Raw genomic sequence first — 18735 nt, 5'->3', positions numbered from 1 at the left:
CAGTTTTAGCGAAATTTCAATTGCTTTTTAAACAGATTAACCATTAAAAATAAATACTTTCCAAATCAAAACCATTTTAACGAAATCAACGAATAAATTCAAAGAGGTGTCATACATTTGTTGATAAATCCACATATTAAACCATAGGCAGCCCAGACTTTGACTTGCGCGTGTGATACTCGCGCGTGTGTCGCGCTTACGTTGTTTACTTCGTCTATATATTATGACAAGGTAGGAAATATATAGACGTATAGACGAATATATGTCATAATATATAGACGAAGTAAACAACATAAGCGCGACACGCGCGCGAGTATCACACGCGCAAGTCAAAGTCTGGGCTGCCTATGTTTGGTACCACTGAATATTTCTCGTTCTCATAAAGTCCGACGCATGTTTCTATACACGCTGGTCCAACTTAGCTAAGTTTCTCCCACTCGTGCAGGCTCATATTGTCAGCGGACAACTTACATAAAATTGAGAGCAAGGCGTAAAACGAAAAGCTTTTAATTTTTTATGCGAAGACCGCTGAAAAACTGAGCCCTCTTTACCGGGAGAAAATTTGCCGAATATGACCAACGTGATAACGGTATAGAAACATGGAAAATGTTTTCTTTTTCTTAAATATCGTCTTAGAATGCCTTACGTTACGGTTTTCAATAAGTACGGTCACACTGTGATGAATATTTGTTGTTTATAAATTTGGAATATTTCCTATTCCCAAAATTAGTTAAAATAAAACCCCGGCATCCGTTGACACCAGGCAGATATCAAACCACAGCCAACAGGTATCAATGAACATTATGCAATCTTGAAGAACAAGGAGCAATGCTTCCACAAGGACAAGGAGCAATGCTTGACTTTTTTCTCAACTTGATTCATAAAAGTGCATTATTATACACTAGAATTGCACCATCGTGGAAATAAACCAGTCACACAGAAATGGGAACGAAATTGTTATATAATTTTACGTTCTTTTACTGATTAATTACATCAATTGCGCAGAAAATTAAGCTTCGCGTTTTTGGGCAACGGAAAACGACTGAGTTGGTCTTTTTTGCTTGATTATTCACGCAACGTTTTCACTTTGCATTTTCAAACTCACTTCAAGAAGATCAAAATTGATTGCAGTTTTGAAAAAACAGAAACAGATTCCTGCCGTTTGTTTGGCCTATGAACGCGAAGCTTGTATAAGCTTTCTAAAACATCTCTGATACATTGAGATGAACCATTTAATTTTAAAACCTAATTAAAAACCGCATTATCTTTCATTCAATGTACTACGAGATCGGTTGTTTAAATATAGGCTGATCTAATCCCGGATTACCCAAATCTTCAAATTAAACTTTACACCATCTTAATCATGCTGGGGCCGGTTGTATGAAAGCCGGATAGCGCTATCCACCGGATAGTGGTTTTTTCAATTGCTTCAAAATCGCCCGTTATTTGCTACAACTTTGATTAAATCTTAGTATTCCTAAATTGAAGATCCTCTTTAATAATTGTTGCTTTCAAGCTGAAATTTTATCCCCTTTCGAGCATTTTTAGAACGGTTGAAAAAATCACTATTCGGTGGATAGCGCTATCCGGCTTTGATACAACCGGCCCCTGATCTAGAAATCATTTTAGGGTCAATAGAAATTTTAATTTCTCACATTTTAACAACATGCATCATATTCAAAAACTACTGTTTTATACATGAAGAGTTTAAACAACCGAACTGTAGATTCGCGCGGTCAACATTCGCCATTTAATGTCAGCGCAGGTTTTCACTGAAAATAACTGCGCAAATTTAAGTCATATATATTTAACGTGATATATGGTAATGTCCTATATATTTGGACGCGCTACATTTGCGCTCATTAACTCACTTTTTCAGGATTCGTACAGGTCGGGCATGCACCTTTGACTTTTTGAGACTTTTTTAACAGGAAATGAAGCGGGCAAAAAGTGTTTTAAACTGTGGCAATTATCAGCAAACTAGTGTTGACCCTAATGAAAACTCACAATGTGTTTGATATTCGCCAGTATGCAAAATCTGTGGACCTATCAACGTCCGTGAACAAAGAATTCAAGCATTTTTCATCAAAACTAAAGGACCGCCATGAATTCTTTATTCATTTATTCAAGGACTTTCAATTTCTGTACGAACCCTGTATCTTTTACAAGTGATTTGGAACTTGTGGTTGGTCATAAAGTAATTTGCTGAAATACGTTCATAAGAAACGGTATGTTTTTCAGTATATTCAACATTTTGATTCGTTGGGGAACCTTCCCGCAGAATCGGCACTGTTTTAAAATGTAAAAGTCGATGATTGCGAGAGGCTTCATGGTTTAGAAACAGCGCAGAAAGCCGGTGACAACCACGAAATCTTACAGAAGAATAAAAAATATGATGGAAAAGGCATGAAAAAAGAAATTGTAAAAGTTGTAAAAGTAAATTATCCTTCACAGAGAGAAATACGAAAATGACCAGACAGAAAAAAATAAACGAACAGCAACTGATATTCAAAGAAAAATGGTCACCAAACTATTGAAAAAATATCAAAAAGTCTGCGCTAACAGAAAATTATATAGACCTATATGGCAACCTATACAAGCAGGTTTCAACCGAAAGTTCTTTAAGTTAAAATGAAAGAGAAGGTTTTCTAAACAATTTGATATTATTATTTCTGTAATTGTGACTGAAAATCTAGCTCCAGTACTGGGAACTAGTGGATTAAAGTGATGTGATTGGCGGGTTAATTATTAGTAGACAGAATCAAAACAGAATATAAAGTAAATAACTCACTAGCAGATTTAGGAAATCATTGAAAATGGCCTAAGAAAAGTTTGCCCAAAAGACCATTGTGTTTGATAAAAAAAAAACACGAAATGTGGCAAAATATGAAAAAAAAAACAACTTGCAATTGTCAGAGCAAAAAGATGACATCCTGAAGAAATAAAAGAGACGGAGAAACAAAATAAAATGACTAACAAATGGTAGAAAAATGCCGAGAAAATTTGTGCCGTATCTTATAAAACGAAAACTTTTTGCCTAACTCAAGGTTTCCCAACGTCCATAAGTTACTTTATGACCAGTTCCCTAAATCATAATCCTGGAAACAGCTCAAAACAGCTTCTAGCTTTATATATACTTGCTAGTGTTGCTATAATCAAGCTGACGATGTCTCGTGTTATGTCATGCAATCACGGAGACATTTATTACTAATTAATGCGTACTAAAAATAAATGAGTGAAATTCTTAGGAATTTCTGCTCTTGATCATATTTTACACTGAATACACTGAATTCTTCTTAACTTACTTTTCATACTGATACAGATGAGCTCAAAAGCACTTGTTGTTTCAAGTAAAGAAGCAACTGTTGAGTTGCAGTTTTCCTCATGTGGACTGTTTCTGCTGCTGAATTCACCGCTTGTGCCTTCGGGGCTTTCTTGGAGAACACTGTTGCAGTAATAACACCGTCCTTTCAACTTACAAACTACAATGTTCACATAGAGTCCGATTTCTTCTAACAGTTTTTTCTCATCGGCTTTTATTTCTTCATGTTCTCTCTGAACATCCTGGTATTTCTTAAGAATCCTCTCCCTCTTTTCCCGCGTGCAACACTTTTTCTTTTTCTTAGTAGGGGGTTCATCTTTAGAGCTACACGAGTGTTCCGATCTCTTCTTGAATGCAGTCTCAACGGCTTCGACAGAGTTACTGCTTTCCCCGTGTGATCTTTTTCTGCTGTCGCCGTGAATTATTCCCCCTGAAAATATGTCAGGAAGGGTGGTCATTTCTTGGATTTCTTCCCCTATAACACGCTCCGTGGTGATAGAGTCAAAAGAAATATCGGCTTCCGATATTGTGTTATCTTGAAGACTTGTTTTTGCTGCAGCAGAACCAATTATACCATTATCACAAAACTTTGACTCAAGCATTCGACTCGATTCCACGATTTCTTTGACCGACGGAGTTGCATCAACAACCAATATGTTATCCTGAAGTTTCCTGGAAGATTTGGGAGCCGAGGCAGGATTGTCAGTTGCGAATTCAGTAATACTAGAGTTCACTTTGGACTCTGCTGACACTGTTGTCAGATTCACTATTCTGTCGTCTGGAAGTGAAACTTATTTTGCTGCAGGGTAGCTTCGATCTGAGAAATCTGTATTGTCAATCTCGACGTTCTCAGTGGACCCTGATATGTTCAATTCTAATTCCGACGACAAATCTGCATCACTGGGTATGTGGTGCCAAAAAATATTATCAATCTCATCAAAAAAATCTGGTTGGTGAGATGATTCTCCATAGAAATCTATAGCATGAATAATAAAAATTTATAATGCAGGATGTGTTATAAATAGTGTTTTTGAATATACCATCCTCCCAGGCATTTTTTTGCGATCTTGGTCAGTAAATTTTCCCAAGCAAAACGAGGCCTCAATTTCGATTACGTTTTATAGTAGTATTCAAAAAGACAACTGTAATAGAGTGAACAATATGTCCTCAAAAACATATATCGATGAAATGCTCTTAACAGTTTTGACGAACTTTTTATCATACTTAATTTTATCATAACTCTTCTTCAGAACAAATTAGCAAATGCACTAACGAAGAACGCGCAAGAAAGGCCCGGAAGATTATCTGCCAATGGTCTACTTTATTTTCTGTTACCTTGTAATGGATCATGGATATCTGGAAGGGAGTCTTGGGTATCGTGCTCCATTCTTGTGAAAAGTTTCCCCTCAATTTTCGCTTTTTCGCTTCGATTACATCGCTCCTTTTTTTATAACCTATAGCAAGTTGTAGTTGTGTGGCTTCTCTATTTTTTATCGGAAATCTACAATCTTGCTGAAAATTTATGTCATGTGATAAAAACGTCTCAAAAAAGCCACAAACTAGAATGTAAAAAATCAAATCCTTAGTCGGCAATGTCTGCGGATACCAAAAGCCTAATTGCAGATGAACACTGTGCTTGGATGAAGAAGAAAATCTTTTTTCACCACTCCACTCTTGCTTCCTTTCTTCCATTTCACACTGGTCCTTTATTGCAAAAAAAAATGTTTTCATCATTTCATCATGGATAAAAAATTGACATGTGTGCAGACATGGATGAAGTAAGAGAATACAGAAAACAGCATAACGATTCAGGACGATAAAGCAAAAAAAATTATTAAGGAGCTCGATTGGCGCAACATACAGAGAGCTATCAATGGAGAGTTATGATTTTTAAGAATCTTTCATTTGAGATTCAAAAAACACCTAAAGAAAGCCTACTTTTCCTAATGATCAATTAATACCCAGATGATAAGCTATCCTAAATCAGTTAAGCCATCTTAACATAAAATCATATCTCATTTTAGGCCCATTTCAGACGTCAAAATTTTTATGTGCCGAATCGAATGCAAATGAACTTAAAGAAAGACTTTAGCTTATTAACATTAGGTTCGACACATAAAAAGTTCGACTTCTGAAACGGGCCTAAAATGAGATAAGATTTTATGTTAAGACGGCTTAACTGTATGAGGTCATTTTGGGCGTGTATGTTAAGTCTTATTTTATGTTAAGATCGCTGAATTACAGACAATAAAGCGTGGATTAACTGAATTTGGAATTCCGATTTTAATTTAGAACGTTGTTTATAGCAAGACGAGCGACGCCGTTGTTGTAGTTTGCGGAAATGGCCGTTTTCACACTAGAGAAATATTTTTTGACTGATTATTCGTCTTCAGTGTAAAGACGGACAACAGACACATAATACGTCTATGCATAACACGATTAATGTTCAGTTTTTCGTCTTAGAGACGAATAACCAACGGTAGAGTTCGTCTAGACGGATAATGCGTCTGTTGTCCGTCTTTATACTGAAGATGAATAACCGTCTTCTTCGTATTAAAGACGCATTATGCGTCTCTACTCTAGTGTGAAAATGAATCATTTTAGGACTCAGTTTTTCACTCGGCACCGATGAAATATATCATTATGAAATCAATATACTTTGGAACGTTCCTGAGGGGATGAAAATACAAAATTGCTTATGAAAAATCGAAATGCTGCATTTTTGTGTAATGGAGGTAATGTAAATTTTCAAAACTTGTTGCTCTTGAATTAAATTCATTCGATGTTGTTGTCGTTTGATTTGTATGCATGGTCTATTGTACGAGTACAGTTATTGTTTTAGAGAAGAAAATTTTGTTTGCGGGAAAATATAAATCATCCTACCATGTAACCAAATCATATTTCACCCCCATAATTCCCCAGCCCCAGGTAACATTCAGAAGTCCCGCCTGTTTTTTAGACAATTACCCACATTTTACTGTAGGGTGAATACGAGATTTATATACATTGGTAAAGAACGAAGGAAACCGAGGCAATCATTATATAATTATTATTTGTAGACCTGGGATGATGGGGATGATGCAGCTTAAATGAATAACAAATTCACAAAATACATTGCTGGGTATATTTCCAAAATACACGGTACTCCACTTGCCAACTCAGCCGCTAGTAAATTGACTTTGTATTATTGAGGTAATAATTGGCAGCTGGGTTTAGAGAATCGAGCAAAAGGCCATTGTATCATTACCTCCATCATTCCATTCCTTGCTGCTTCCACCTCCTGAATTCACCAAAGATAAAAAAATTTAGATAATTTTTTCCACCATTTTATTTGTGCACAGATGAAAAAGAACACAAACAAACCAGCTCTCTCACCAGGTTCTTCATTATTTCCATCCGCGATTTCTTAATCTTCCCCATCATCAGTTTATCCCACTTCAAATCCAAAATCTTCTTCACCTTTTTCTTCACCTTCTTCATCTTCTTCAATTTCTGTATTATGTTCCACACCTCCCTTCTTCTCTGTTTTCACCAAAGATAAATAGTTTTAGATTGATATTTCTTTCCACAATGATTAATCCTTTAGGATTAGTACAGCTAGGGGCTGGTTTATAAGTTATATATTTCTGGTGAATCTGCATGGTCATGGAATTACTACTAGTGCTATCGCAGTAATCAAGTGTGATTACTCAACTGTATATAGTTGAACTATGTTCCCTAATGATAAACAAAATTTTAAAATAGTTGTGCTGGATGAAGCCATTTTAACATCAAATTTTATCTTATTATAGATGCTTTGAAATTTGCTGAATTTGTAATGCGTGACGGCAATTTGATATACAAAGGAGTAACAGTCGATCAATACATTTCAAGGAACTATCAACATATTAATAGTAAAAATGTGTAAAGACGCTGTAGGAAGCGATTCTACTTTTTCGCGGCGAATTTTTTCCCAAACCAATCACATCACCGGATTTCAGATATCGCTTCGCGTCGCGCGAATAAATTCGCCTGGTGGAAAACGGGTTTAAGGCCTACATTACACATTTTTATTTACTTACCCATGAAAAGAAACCTAAAGACAGGTTACAGCGGTTTCTGTGCATTAATTAGTTCTCCTTATAACATTTGGGGACTCCATGATTTAGAAATTACCCAAATTTCGCATGTTTTGAATTTCTTTGAACATAAACTGAAATCTCTTATTCATTTAGGAATAAAGTGAACTGAAATTGTGATAAATGTTCCGACAATACAGGATATTTAAGAGATATAACAATTCAAAAGTAACCTACATTGAAACAATACAGCCTCTTCATTACTTCCATCACCAAATTCTTAATCTCCTCCATCATCCGTTTATCCAACTTCAAATCTAACATCTGCTTCAATTCATTCAGTACCCTCCTTTCTTCTTCGAAACCCTTAATTCACCAATTAAAGATAAATAATTTTAGATGTTTCCACAATGAATGACATTAATACAATATTTTATAGATTTAAACATTTGTCAACATTGAATCATAGCTAGGAGGAGCGCAATAATGTCTTTAAAACAACAGTGGAGTTACAACTTTTCTATAATGATTTGCAACTCAGAGTCTGGTAAAGAAATAAAGAAAAACAGCTGGATCAGGCAAAAAAAATTCTACATTTCATTATAATGTAGCAACCATTCAGTGTCATGGTAATAATTCCATGTCCAGAATCCACAAATATGATTCTTAATCTAATACTTTAGGATTAGAAGCTAGGTAAGGGTCTGGTGAAAATATTTGTGCTGGATTAAGCAATTTTAACATCAAGTCTTATATTCCTATATATATTTCAAGAAACTATCAACATATTAATGGCAACTTGAATTTCAGGCAATTCTCTTTAAACCAAAAATAATGAATATTATTTGCTAGATATTTTTCCAAAATACAGTACTCCACTTGTCAGCTGAGCTGTTACTAATTCCACTTTGTCATGAGGTAATAATCGGCAGCTGGGTTTACAGAATCAATGAAAAAGCCATTGTATCACCTGTGAAGGCCTACATGTTGACGAACGACCAACTAACTTGCTAAGGATCAACTGTGATTTCTGACAGTAGGGATATTATATGATTTTGTTTACCTTAACCCATGAAAAGTAAATCCTACAATCTAGATTCTTCACTATGTTCTTCATTACTTCTATCTTCAACTTGTTAATCTCCTCCATCACCAGTTTATCCAACTTTGAATCCGACATCTTCTCCACCTTCTTCAATTCCTCCATTATGTCCCACACCTCCCTTCTCTGTTTTTACCAAAGATAAATAGTTTTAGATTGATAATTCTTTCCACAATGATTGATATTAATACAACGTTTCATTACAGTATTTGTTCACAACATCTGGAAAATTGCGTCTTTGTTCCATTCTTTGCTCGCGTTTATGTAAATTTGACGATGGAGGCCTTATAGAAAAATATTAATTAACTAAAACTTAATACAACTTACAAGTACTGGAGTCAACTACAACTAACTAACAATTACATGGAACAAAACTTTTAAATTGCTAGTGTTCATGTGATCATGAAAGTGTTCTTAGATGTCATTCGGTGTCATGGTAATAATTCCATGTCCAGAATCCACGATTATGATTGTTAATTTAATTCACGAATTTGATTCTTAATTTCTCATGGTTTACTGTTAGTAACTGGGTAAGAGTCTGATTTAGGATTAAAGTTGAGATTTCTAGCAGTGCATTTTCTAGTTGAATTGTTGAAGATTTTGCAGGTAAAGTTGTCTTAGTTAACATCAAATCGTATCTAATTATAGACACAGAATTTTTAGTTAATCAATGACTATGATTTGATATATAAAGGAGTCAATCAAATAGACTATCAAATACATATCAAAGAACAAACCAACATGCTAATAGTACAGTACCGCTCAGAAAAAAACTACTGTCCGAACTTGTTCATAAACACATTCATAAATGCGTTCCAATTGCGTTCCAGTTCATTCCAATTTGCGTTCTCTTCCATATTTATGGAACACATTTCAAATGCAAATGGAACGCAACTGGAACAAGAACGCAGTGTTAGGTTTTTTCTGAGTGGCACTGTGTGTCAATAAACATATCTGGGAATCTTCTTTAAACCAAAAATACACTATTAATTCAATTTTGAAATGTAGAATTGTAAAATATATAGAATTCATCAAAAAGCCAAATGTTGTATTACTTATAACACCAAAAAACTGCAAACTCAGAATCAACTCTGATTTCAGGCAATAATTATATGGATATTACACAATTTTATTACATACATACCCATGAGAATGGATTAAAATAATCCAACCCCTCCTTAAAGTTCTTCTCGTCATTCTTTATTTTCTCAAACTCCATATTAATCCTTCTCGTCTCCTTCAACAATGAGTTTTCCAACTCATTGAAACGGCAGCACCTTATCCATCCATTCTAAAAAATTATAGATAAAAAATTTCAGTTGATTAATGATAATTCTTTCACAATGAGTGACATATTACAATACAATATTTTAGATGATTCGTTCATAAACGCGTTCCAGTTCATTCCAATTTGCGTTCCATTTTCTCCCATATTTATGGAACACATTCCAAATGCAAATGGAACACAACTGAAACAAGAACGCAGTGTTAGGTTTTTAGGTAAACATATCTGGCAATCTTCTTAAACCAAAAATACACTACCAATTCAATTTTGAAATGTATATAGAATAATTTTATTAGAATTCATTAAAAAGCCAAATGTTGTATCACTTATAACACCAAAAAACTGCAAACTCATAATCAACTCTGATTTCAGGCAATAATTATATGGATATTACACAATTTTATTACATACATACCCATGAGATAGAAATAAAACAATTCAACCCCTTCTTAAAGGAGCTTAAAACCGTCCCCTCCAACAATGATTTTTCCAACTCACTGAAATGCCTTGACCCTGCATTCTAAAAAAATATACATAAAAAATTTCAGTTGGTTATTCTTTCACAATGAGTGACATATTACAATACAATATTTTAGATGACAAAATTCCTCGAAATCTCCTGTGCCTGAAGCCAACGCAGTACTACTTTATCAACAACCGACTATATTTCATGTCAGAAGTGAATTGGATTGGTAGTGTGAATGTTCAGACCTTACTAGTAAAATTAAGTAAATAGGTTAAGAAATGAGACTGCCAGCCAAATACAGCTCTTAAATCATCTTAAAGAGTTTAATTATATAGCAATACAGAGTAACCAGTAAATTCAGAATCCAAAAATAGTTAAAATACCCAAATGTGCCATACCTTTATATAAGACCGTAAGAAATGTATGTATTACTATTACCTTTCTGAAAATGCCTTGTTTATAATCCATCTCGCCTTCAACTCTCAAACTACAATCAAATCTTTTGCCAGCGATGGGTTGAACACTGGTTTAACTTTATTGTAGTATGTATAAAAGATAATAAACCTCTTTTTATACAAAAGTTTCAATACAGTTTTAATACGAAGTCTTCTAAACAGTCAATACACACTTGACAGCAAACAAATGAATCATGAAAGTACGATTGTCTGAAACAATCCAATGAATCATGTGAATGAACCATCTCCTTTTATAGTCTCTTTCCTGCAACTTTCCTGCTCGTTTCCATGTGGAAACACATGGATTGCAGCAAAATCCGAAAATTTTTGCAATAAAATTCCTGCAATATCAGCAATAATTTTCAGTCGTCGGAAATGTAAATATGATATGCCAGATATGGATAGGTAACATGGATAACACGGAGTTTGAGTTCCGGAGCCGGAGTTTCGGAGCCGGAGTCCCGGAGTCTCTTAAAAATATGGAAAACACGGAGTCAAAAATTATGGAAAACACGGAGTCTCTTAAAAATTACGCGAATTTGACGCCATGTTGTTTAAAACACGCTATAATTTGCATAATTCAACGCCATGTTGTTTAAAACACGCTATAATTTGCATAATTCACGTTGACTCCGTGTTTTCCATATTCTTAAGAGACTCCGTGTTTTCCATAATTTTTGACTCCGTGTTTTCCATATTTTTAAGAGACTCCGTGTTTTCCATAATTTTTGACTCCGTGTTTTCCATATTTTTAACTCTGTGTTTTCCATTCTTTTTAACAGACTCCGTGTTTTCCATAATTTTTGACTCCGTGTTTTCCAATATTATGACGTCAGACTCCGTAATTTTGACTCCGGGACTCCGGCTCCGGAACTCCGACTCCGTGTTATCCATGTTACCGACATGGATATAATAGAACTGCGTGGGAGTTTGTTTTGCATGCGAGTTTTAGTTTCGACTGCTATTAAAAGTTCACAGCGAGAGGCAATCACCCTTGGGTGACATTAAAGTAAAAAAGACACTTTTGTGTACTGTGTTCAGTCTCAGATAAATTTCTTTTCATTAATATGTTATTCTACCAAAAATTTATGAACACACAAAACAATGCTCTTTCGTCTTTGATTGCATACTTTTTAATACAATACTCTGTCAATAGATTATTCTAGTACCAGTTATTATTAGCTGCCTTATCATAACACAACATATAGAGTTAAATTGCAATATCTGATCTACCATGAAATTGCAAGAATCCTAGTTGTCATCCCAAAAAGAGCTTCTGACGAGAACTTCTAGTTCTAAGTACAATCACGTCTCGCTGCAGTTACCATAGATAGTGGGTTTTAATACAACTGTTCAAATATGCACACCTTGTTTTGGAAGCAAATAAACAAAATTAGAATCAACTTCGACTCGCCCATTAATTGCAGGAGAAGAAAGGACACTATTGCTGTATTTTGTTCCATTTCAATGCAATATGCGAATGGTTGCCATCGCCTTGGGTCATGCTGAGATTTAATGGTTGAATGCTCGAAAACTGCAATATTTTCTTAAGACCATGTGAAGTTTTAATTAATAAGAATTTGCGTGTTTGAGATATTTAGCAGGGCCTAGTCGTTTTGTAATAAAAAACATTGTCTTATCATTGATAATCTGGTATTAAGCATTCAAAAATCTGGTATGTTTGCATATTTTTGTTAATTTTTCATTAAATATTTAACCATGTCAACAATGATTGTAGAAACAGTAATTGTCATAAGATATAATCACTACAAATTATTGCAGATTTTATTGCGTTTGGATGCAATCACAATTCACAAGTTTCAATTCATATATACGCTGGGGCATGCTGGGATATGACAGAACATAATTTACTACTACAATGATTGAACGAGCCACCACTAAGTATAACAATGCAATTGACTGAACCGAAATAAATTCATTCTCATTCGTAAATTGTGTAACCAAAATTTGATCAACACGCTGATTGACTTAATAACAGCAATCTGGATAGTGTTTACAAAATCCAAATATATTGTCACAAGGTCGCTTGTGTGGGAGGTGAACTCGATCAAAATATGTCCAATTCCTGCATACTATTACCTAGATTATTCTATTACCAGCTATCATTAGCTGCTTAATCATAACAAAATATACACAGCTAAATGCAATATCTCCAAGTTATACACACGCGAACACACACGAATGAATTTTGTGCTTCATATGCGAGGAGTTTACATTTGTAAATCAACAAATCAATGCAAGAGATGTGAAAATACCATGCATATATACATGTTTAGTACCGGACTCGATTTTTCGCAACATTCTGAGATCACAGTTCACAGCAGGAGGTGAACTTGGGTGATTTTGTTTGGATGACTCGATGAAAACATCATGCCATAATACAAAACAAGAAAAGACGGATTTGGGGCAGGTCTATACCGATCACTTTATTATTATTTATAATAATTCAAATCTTTGTACGTTTGCAATGCATAGAGTCAGAGACATCAATAAGTAAATTAGTTTGTAGGTACACAACGTAAGTATTTAAAACTCAAAGCTTTCTTCGTTAACGTTGCACTGATGAAGGCCCGGGTTAACGGATAGAAAGCTTTGCACTATTAAATACTTACGTGGTGTACCTACAAGCTAATTTACTTTTGGGATTTATTATTTTATTTCAACTGAGATAAGGTTTCTATGTCCCTCGCATTTTCAGGATCAAATATCGTCATATAGCAGGCAATCTCGCACTCATTTTTTAGTAAATCAGCGCTCGGAAGGGTTGTCTGTCAAAATACTAATCCATTTTGCAATATTAAATGGTTTAAATCTTATGTTATTCTTTATAATTTAATATGAACTGACTAGAAGAAATTTTGTGATTATGCATGTTAAGTTATAAGAACTATAGCTCTGACATAAATTTGAAACCGTAATAAAGTATATTTCAAGTTGTTTCAACCGAGAAATGGATTTTCATTTGACAACTAGCCCCAGTCCCAGTCCTCAGCCGCCATTCCAGATCACCTGGAATGAACAACAAACATTACATTTCTCACGTAACAAATACTTATCATGCATGTGATAGTAAAGTTAATAATAAATAACCCTGTTTAAAGAAATGGAGAGAACCGAATGACTTCAATAGGTATCGACTACACAGTATCGCTTGGGAATACTAAACAGTAATACTACAAAAAGCGAAAAACTTAACACAAAGTAGATCACGTGTCATGACTCTCATCTGTAAAGTTTTGTTTAATATTTACCGGAAATAACGCAATATTTCTTATTCATCAAAATATCTAGTCAATATAATAATTTCTTGATTCAAAATCCTACCGAAGGCTTTATCAAAATCTTCCCCAGAAAAAGTAATGATTTTTCCAAATCCTGCAAGGTTTGCCTAAAGAGCATAATTTAATGCTAGTAGTATTCAATCAACCTAAAATGCGAGATCTTGTAACCATGATATTATAAAAATCATATCACCTAAAGTCATTCAAGGTGCCTCCATGACGAAGCTTTACTGCAGTTATCATAGTGACGTTTTATTTTAAAATGCTGTCGACTAAACACTTGTATTTAAAAGGAAAAAAACAGAATTGGAAGCGTATAGGTTGGTTTCTTGACATACACAATGATACAAGTGTCTTGTCCTGGTAATATTCTGTCGTAGGTACGGCGGTATGTTTTTCCAGGTCGGTTGTAAATACGAGTAATTCTATCATGAACAGCGTTCGAATCAGCCCATTCGGCATTTAAAACTTGTCAATATTTTGCTGCATCCAAGAGCATATAAAACTTGCCATGAAAAATGTCATTGGTGCATGGCTCTTTTTGAAATTGAGGATTATATTTTGCCCTGTAATTTGACGTGTAGCACTAAACCATTCTCAACGAATGAATAGACGAAATAGGGATAATTAACGCAAGAAGTTGGTTTGTGCTCAGACAAACGACTGGCTTTACAATAAATTATAGACAATGACACATTCACACAACGTTATTTACTGTCGTAGAGATCTCCAACATCCTAAGTTCCTCAGTTTTCTTCGCCATATCCAGAGCGGTCTCTCGCCGTTCTTGTTGAAGCCAATACAACATCTTCCTGGACATTTTCTCTATGTATGGACGACCCTACGAGAGAGGAAAAATCTGAAAATAAGAGGATGGGACTGAAGAATTCTGGGTCGAAAGAAGATTTTAGTATTGTCACGCAGGGCTTAGCTTCGTAGTTTGTAAGAATAATACAGCCAAAATTGGATTGCCCAGGAGTCGAAATCACGATGTCACGCGCTGCTCGAATACTTCTCAATTTATTAAAAACTGATCTTATAATACTGGATATACACTATACTGAAAGCAAAGGCAGGGGCCTCAAATAGCCCCCAATTGGTGGTTAGAACTTTAGCTTACATTCGTTTCATATTTAAAGTTGTCAGTTGAAAGCGACGCCTTAAGAAGTAAGAAAGTGCCTCCGGAAGTTATTTAATTCTAGCTTCGTTTTTTACAGGTACAGCCATAGATATAATAGCTATTGGGTGCAGTTACTTTAGCCAGTGTGTTTTTAGATAAAAACTAATTACACCTATTCACTGCGGTCGTCACTTGTTCCCAACCACTAAAATGGCAAGACGTCATTTTCCCTCGACTGAATGTCCCGCAGTAATAGTTCCAGGTTCCATTACAGTTCACTGATTCGTTGTTGTTTAGCACGATTGTACATTGTGATTAATGGCGCGCACTGCATCACAGTGATAAACGACTTGTGTCGCAACACGGCGCCCCAAACAGAATTAAGATTTGCGCGCATAATGGTTGATACTGGTAAAGAAATTTCCATCATCATATCCTTGCCTCTTGGGGACAGCTTACTAGCACTAGCCTGCGAATACCTTCTTTTCATAGATGTGAAAAGATACAAAGGTACAGTAATCATAAATGATATCACATGTTGGTTTAACTATTGATGGTGACGTCACACGACGCCATTTTAAAATTCCTAGACGCATCGTACTTCTTAATATATTCCTATAAAGGTATACTAAACATCGTGGGAAATACATATTACGTGAATTAATTGTTGCGCGATCCTATAGAAGGTCCACGGATACTAAAACATCCCGCGCGCAAGTGATTTATCACGAAGGAATCTGCGTCTAGTTTTATTCAATTGTCACTTTGTATGCAATGCCTGATTTATCGGCGCCGGCTGAATCTACGACTAACTTGAACGGTGTGTTTGAAGGTAAACTAATATACTTTTATAGTCACTACAAACAAAAACATATATTCAATATATTGTTAAATAATGAAAAACGTCCCACTTCCGGTGGTTTAATAATTGATTGCTGTAATTTATTCAGTTCCGCTATAGCGGTTTTGGCTATATTGCACGGCTAAAGAAAAATACGCCTTTGCAAAACTATCAAGTGCGGGCGCCACAAGTTAATACGAATTCCATGCCTCACAAAGAACTTTAGCCAATATTTTTAGAATGCAAAAGTAGGTGGGGGAGATGTGTGTGGCTTGGACCCTTCCACCCCTGCCCCCTTGCTCTACAGCAAAACTACCAAACTGCATAAAATAGCATTAAATTTTTTAAAGGTATAATTGCCAAGACCCCAATACATAATAACAATATTTGACAAGTACACCCATTCACCAATCATATGTCTCACTGTAGTTCCTACTGGGATCCCAGAAGGCATCCCCGACACATTGGACCATGCTCTCAACTCAAACAGTTTGTTACAAGGTAAACTAACACACTTTTATAGCCACTTCCTTCCAAACTGGCATGAAATTTTGAGAAGGATAAGTGACAAGACCCCACTCCAGTACACTAATGAAATTATCAATCATACCTCTCACTGTAGCTCCTGGTATACCAGACGCATTGAGTGGTGTCCAATCGTCAACAGTTCGAAAACCAAGCCAAGAAACACAATCCATTACTTCTGACATCCATTACTTCTAGAAAATGACAAAAACAATTTGATATGAACAAATATAGCTATCATATTTAAATCTATTTTCTTAAGCCTTCACTTTTATATTATTCGACCACACTTTCATGCAATTACAAATCTCTGAACTACCTTTCCAGACTTAATTTGAACCTTGTGATAATGGGCAATGGTAGCTAGTCCAGTATGTATTGATTCCTCCTAATTTCATTAGGGACATATTTGGGCTGAAATAAATTTATAATAGTATAGAAATACACATTATTATCCTGAAAACTCACATTTACCCAAATTACATTCTATTATTATTATAATCAGTGTAAGTTGCAAAATACTCTACTTAGGATGTGGTATATCAATGAGAACTTCATGATAAAAAATTCCCAGGGTGAAAAAACTTGTGATTTTGTAATTCAGCTTTTGCAATGGGTAATCTCTACGAGTCTTATACAAATAATTCTTATACAAAATCAACTATTGGTAGGTTCCTGTAAGTGGAGTTACACAAAGAGTTGTAATCAATAGTTTGAGTGAGAGTCAGTCTAAAATGTTTGATGATGCTTGTGCTACCAAGCGCAAAGCCAACATGTGAAATGTACAATTACTCACTTTGATTACAGTAACTAGAGCTTAGAAAGTTTTGTGAATTTTGTTGTGAACTCTTGTACAGAAGCGTGCAAAACTGTGTCAAACTGTGTCTACTGGCACTATGCTGTAACTTGTTTTCATGCTTTTCACCCAATTTACAATATAATTTGATTAATTTCTGTTTGGAGTTTATAATGTGCCGCAATTTAGTATTCTACTTGTACAAGTGACAAATTTACTAATAAACCAGTTCTACATAATTCATAATTGTTACATAATTTACACTTGTCCAAGTGTAAAGGCATTCTGAGACATTTGTAACCAAACCCCCTGAGGCATAAAAGGGCTAAAAATACAGATATTTATGAATAAAACTGACAGGAAAATTAGAAGGAAATATGAAAGAAATTGGAAGGAAATGTGAAGGAAAAACAGGAAAAGAAAAGGAAATTAAGATTAGAGCGAGTGGAAGCACTGCTCAGAATCTATACCTGCATATCGATCTGTGCTGAACCAACTGACGTAGTATTTTGTATTTCATGATGTAAAGTATCGCATTTTTGTTTGATCACCAATGAATACCACGAAATATAGCTTTAGAAAAATATAGTACAATCCCAATAATCACAACGCAATCACAATACTGACTGGCTTAAAAACGGAGCATTTCTATACTCTAAAATTGATTCTCTAACAGATGTTTGACATATTAAAATATTTGTACTAAGGTTTTTCGTGGAAGATTTAACATATTTACGCTTCTCCTAAATTTATAAAAATAGATAAATGTTTTAGCTATATAATTCCTATTTGATTTCACACAGTACTTGCGGATAAAATCGAAGTTAGCTGCGTGTGTCGTTTACAACCTTGATCGTTATAAAACCTTTCCGCGTATTCCATACATACAATAGTCCATATTTAAATAATGTAACGACTGTATATAATTCACTCGATATTTCTGACTAGAATTACGTTTAATACATTTTAATAAAAAATCATACCTGCCCTGGCAATCTGTCTCCAGGCAAATACACGCCATTTGTGTGTCGTTTTTTCCTCGTCTACATTCATGGCACAGTGTTCATGGTGTCTGAGATTCCCCAGAAGATGCTCTATGCCATGCCATTGAAACTTACACGATAAAACGATAAAAACCATGTTGTTGAATCATCATCATACTCAGATTTTGTAAATTGTAATGCTGGGCAATATATTGTTACTTCTCTGCTGATTTCTCTGGGGTTTTCGCCAACTGCTGATAACTGCCTATTAGGCAGATTTAGCTCGAGGACGCGAACGTCAAAGAGGACGTAAAAATGGCGAATAAATGGCGTGGCATGTCCAAATATAGGCGTATCACGCCATTTATTCGCCATTCTCACGTCCTCTTTGTCGTTCGCGTCCTCGAGCTAAATCTGCCTAATGCCGTAATGCGAGAATGCCACGTGATGTTACACCACTGAGCTATATAATAATTCCAG

General features: G+C 35.1%; 1 protein-coding gene and 1 long non-coding RNA gene across 4 annotated transcripts; both read right to left on the bottom strand.

Moving 5' to 3' along the window:
* Positions 1-1612: 1612 nt before the first annotated feature.
* LOC114541019 lies at positions 1613-10958 on the bottom strand. 3 transcript variants are annotated; one of them, XM_028561008.1, is made up of 9 exons: positions 10672-10958; positions 10183-10287; positions 9627-9773; positions 8444-8608; positions 7618-7746; positions 6698-6844; positions 6570-6602; positions 4658-5026; positions 1613-4298 (listed from the first exon to the last, which is right to left on the bottom strand). In XM_028561008.1, exons 1-9 carry the CDS (start codon positions 10699-10701, stop codon positions 4197-4199), a joined length of 1227 nt encoding a protein of 408 aa, XP_028416809.1. In that variant the 5' UTR covers positions 10702-10958; the 3' UTR covers positions 1613-4196. The 3 variants fall into 3 exon arrangements, with proteins under 3 accessions (XP_028416809.1, XP_028416810.1, XP_028416811.1); XM_028561009.1 differs by having other exon boundaries at positions 1613-3752; XM_028561010.1 differs by lacking the exons at positions 10183-10287; positions 10672-10958 and having other exon boundaries at positions 9627-10021.
* Positions 10959-13309: 2351 nt separating this feature from the next.
* LOC114541006 lies at positions 13310-18529 on the bottom strand. Its single transcript, XR_003689178.1, has 3 exons — positions 18256-18529; positions 16562-16670; positions 13310-14831 (listed from the first exon to the last, which is right to left on the bottom strand). It is a non-coding gene; the product is annotated as an uncharacterized LOC114541006 (long non-coding RNA).
* Between the last annotated feature and the right edge of the window lie 206 nt (positions 18530-18735).

Source organism: Dendronephthya gigantea, unplaced genomic scaffold (genome assembly GCF_004324835.1).
Source record: "Dendronephthya gigantea isolate DGI-Jeju-01 unplaced genomic scaffold, DenGig_1.0 000260F, whole genome shotgun sequence".
Lineage (NCBI taxonomy): Eukaryota > Metazoa > Cnidaria > Anthozoa > Malacalcyonacea > Nephtheidae > Dendronephthya > Dendronephthya gigantea.
Note: the sequence above shows the minus strand (reverse complement) of the source record. Positions and strands in the feature narration are given on the sequence as shown.

What these genes read in the sequence shown, in the direction of transcription:
- LOC114541019 (XM_028561008.1), bottom strand. Translation starts at nt 10,701, where the DNA reads ATGGATTATAAACAAGGCATTTTCAGAAAG. An exon ending in TTTACTTTTCATGGGTTAAG is followed by an intron (nt 7,747 to 8,443) that starts GTAAACAAAATC and finishes TGGTGAATTAAG; the next exon opens with GGTTTCGAAGAAGAAAGGAG. An exon ending in CAAGGAATGGAATGATGGAG is followed by an intron (nt 5,027 to 6,569) that starts GTAATGATACAA and finishes TTTGCAATAAAG; the next exon opens with GACCAGTGTGAAATGGAAGA.